A 3,553-nucleotide genomic window follows, 5' to 3' on the forward strand; every position below is an offset into this window, starting at 1 on the left:
TATATCTCGGTTTGAATTTCATTTATAAAATTTATCTTTTGTTTTTCTTTAATTATAACCTTTATCATTTGGGAATTTGGGATATATATATAACTGATTTAGCTCCAAGGGAGAGTACAAATGGTTGGCACATGGAGACGAGGTTTACGATTATCGAAACAGGGCATAATATATGTGTATGCTAGCTGACCTAGTACCCACGCCACAAATTGAAGTTGACAATAATTGTGGTTACCAAGTTGCAAGGTAGTTTTAATGGGATGTTCGGTAGAGATCCGGTTTCTCTTCGAAATATTTCAATTTTAGATTCTTACTCGACACATTTCTATAATGAACCAGAATTACCTCTATAAATCATTTACCTAGTTGTCTATATCCGGTTTCTTAAAGGAGAGGATGACAATGCAATTGACCAATTTGCCTCATCCTTATTTGATGTTCTTTTATTTTTTTCAGTGAGTGTTTTATGGTTATTAGGTAATGTTAACATGTAGAACATGTCAATACAGAACTTACAAAATTGGTTTCCTAATGTGTGGAGTGATATTCTTTTTACTATGCATTTTAAAAGTGTTTAATGGCGTGAGAGAGGGAGGCAGAGACAGCTAGACCCACTTGTCAGTTGGTGGTGCCAGTTCCACTTGCCCTCTAGGCAGATTTAGACCAAGATAGCCCTCTGGACAGATCAAGAGAGAGAGCCCTTTAGACAGATTGAGATAGACCGATTTACTAATATGTGGAGTTATATGCTTTTTACTCATTTCAAAGTGTTTAATGGCGTGAGAGAGGGAGGGAGAGAGAGCTGGACCCACTTATCAGTTGGTGGTGTCGGTTCCACTTGCCCTCTGGATAGATCGAGACAGAGATAGCTCTCTAGACAGATCAAGAGAGAGAGCCCTTTGGACAGATTGAGATAGACTCTACCGAGCGGCAAAAAAGGGTAGAGGCGGCCAGATCCAGCTGGGTTCAAGGGCCGGGAGCGGGGCGGGGGCATAAATGCAATGGGGTGTTTTTCATGTAAAATACCCCATGAGTCTTTGCTGAGGAGCTACTGTTTGGATCGAGAATCGCCCCCATTGTCCTTTTCAAACAGGCCCTAAATTTCAGCGACCAATATTTTGCTAGGCAAAATACATTATTCCGCTTATTCAACAACGTAAATCAGTACCTTTCTCAGGCAAAAATAAAAAGAGAAAAAACAGGACTTTTGGTGCCTTTATTAAGATGGGTTTTGGTGCATTTTCGAAAGCAGCTACTAGTACGCGCCATTTTTGCATTAAGCAGCGTAGTGTGCAAGGACCAACATTTTTTTTTTAGGAATTTCATAGGATTCGAATCCTATACCCTCTTTGCGAAAAATTATATTCTGATCTTTATAGCTAGTACTAATTAATAAATGTTGCATTAGCTTGTTGCACATCTGGTAAACGAGAGGCACCACGCCACCACCTAGTAAAGTACTATTGCCATGTGACCGTCACATGTCCTACGACTTGGCTATAACTTGGTGGCAAATCAAGCACATGCCGGTAAATACTTATATGAAATCTTCTTACCAAGTACTGTGTACTGCTACAATTAGTACACGGTACTTGAGAAACTATCAGAATTTATTGCCGATCAAGATCGAGTTCAGGAGAACTATTGTATAGTGTACAGCCGATCTCCTTGGCGTCATCAGCAAAGCAAAGCAAGTTCCGGATGAGCTTTTTGCATCGATCAATGTATACAGCTCTAATTTATTATTAGAACGTTTCAAATTTATAAAATCGAAGTATAAAGATTATAAAACATTAAACAGAGATCACTGAAATTTTTATTCTTCATGAAGGATTCACATTTAACTAATATTCTTTTTTGCGAGAAATTTAACTATATATGCTTGCACACAGCATGTTAATCCACGTCACATATATGCAGCATAGTGTCGATTCCAAATATTCATGTCTATAAATGTTGTGAATGAAGTAAGCAAGAACAGGAACCATAATTTCTGAACAAGAATAGCTTTGAGACGCGCGAAAAGTTACGACTTACGCGTAGTTCAAGTATCGAAGAAATACTGTAAGCAAGAATACATCTTTGTTGATCAAACCGCTGTAGGTAGCCGTAGGGCGGCAGCGGAGGTAGCAGACGCACTGACACCGTCGCCAGCGACGGCGAGGGGCCCGCCGCGCGCGAGCATGGACCTGTAGATATCCACGAGCACCTTCTCGTCGTATTCCTTGAGCTGCGGCGGCCGCGCGAACGCGCCGTGGGTCGTCGTGGCGCAGTAGGGCGCACCGGCGCCGTACCCGACGGCCGGGGAGGAGGCCAACCGCAGCATGGCCGAGATGTACGCGTCACGGAGCCGCACAAGCCACCCCCGCGGCGAGAGCGCGCGGAGCACCCGCCGCCCCAGGCCGCGGCGCACGCGCCACCCGTGGCGACGGCGCCGTCCGGGGCCCTCCTTCGCAGGCGCGCCGCCGCCTAGCTCCGCGGTGGGGAGCGGCTGGCGGCGCTGCGCGGCGGCGGCGTCGAGGTGGTAGTAGCCCCGGCGCTTCCAGTAGCCCTTGATGCCGCCCTTGTGAGTGCGGTCCATGGCTTCGTTCTTAGCCGCCGGACGGCGCTTGATTCGGAGGTGGACGAAGCTTGCGGGGGAGCTTCTGATTGAGATGGTAGTGTACAATGCGACGGTAGCAGAATGGAGTAGGTATTAAGAGTGAATTCCTTTGGTTTTTGGTGTGCAATAATGCCCTTGCAAGATTGGTTATTTCAGAGCAAGCAAATAAAAAGGAAATACCTAAATTTCAACAAAACTATAACATTTTTACATAAACTATTGCATCGTCCAGTCACAAAAGAGCGTCAATTGGGAAATTGACGTGATCATCGATGTAATTTTCGAAGTTAATTCCTGATGATATTTTCGGTATATCAGACCATAGATACGTGATCGACATGTTTGGTACGTGTGGTGTCTGAACTCAAGAATATCAGGGTTATTCAGGTTTAAGCCTCCCACAGGATAACAGTTATATATTCTGCGTATTCTTTTATAGATAATATGAAACATATGTCTTCCTCTTCCTCTTAAAGTTCGGTCCTCCTCTATTTATATAGCAGGAGTTGTAGACATAGAAACAAATAGTACAGATCGGTCTAATCTTGACGAAACCAACTATCCATAGCTAGAGTAGTTATGCAAACCCTACCTTGGTCGATCGACCTACCCTGTCCTGTCGCCCCACGCCGCATGCCCGCATGCGATGCCGTTCCATCGGTTGTGTGGTGCCACGCCTGTCTGTAACGCTATCCCGTAGCATTTAATGCTACAGGGTGGGACATTATCCATCTGTGTTGGCCAAGACTTCGTTCACTGGAGGTTGTACCTGGAGAAAGAAAATATTTGAGTAGATAGCATTTAATGCGACTTGATAAGTTAGGATGAAATACCTACCCTGCGATCGGTGAGGCTAGCCGCAAGGCTTACCTCCGCGACCAGGGGGCTGGTCGCGAGAGCCTTGCCTAGTTGCACTATAGGGCCACAGTCTTATGAAAACATATCTACCGC

The 3,553-nt window shown here is 44.9% G+C and overlaps 1 protein-coding gene across 1 annotated transcript; it reads right to left on the bottom strand.

Annotated features, from left to right (window-relative positions):
• Positions 1-1,915: 1,915 nt before the first annotated feature.
• LOC133888033 (uncharacterized) lies at positions 1,916-2,685 on the bottom strand. Its single transcript, XM_062328126.1, has one exon. It carries the CDS (start codon positions 2,579-2,581, stop codon positions 2,090-2,092), a length of 492 nt encoding a protein of 163 aa, XP_062184110.1. The 5' UTR covers positions 2,582-2,685; the 3' UTR covers positions 1,916-2,089.
• Positions 2,686-3,553: the final 868 nt, after the last annotated feature.

The sequence above is a fragment of the Phragmites australis genome, chromosome 1 (genome assembly GCF_958298935.1).
Source record: "Phragmites australis chromosome 1, lpPhrAust1.1, whole genome shotgun sequence".
Lineage (NCBI taxonomy): Eukaryota > Viridiplantae > Streptophyta > Magnoliopsida > Poales > Poaceae > Phragmites > Phragmites australis.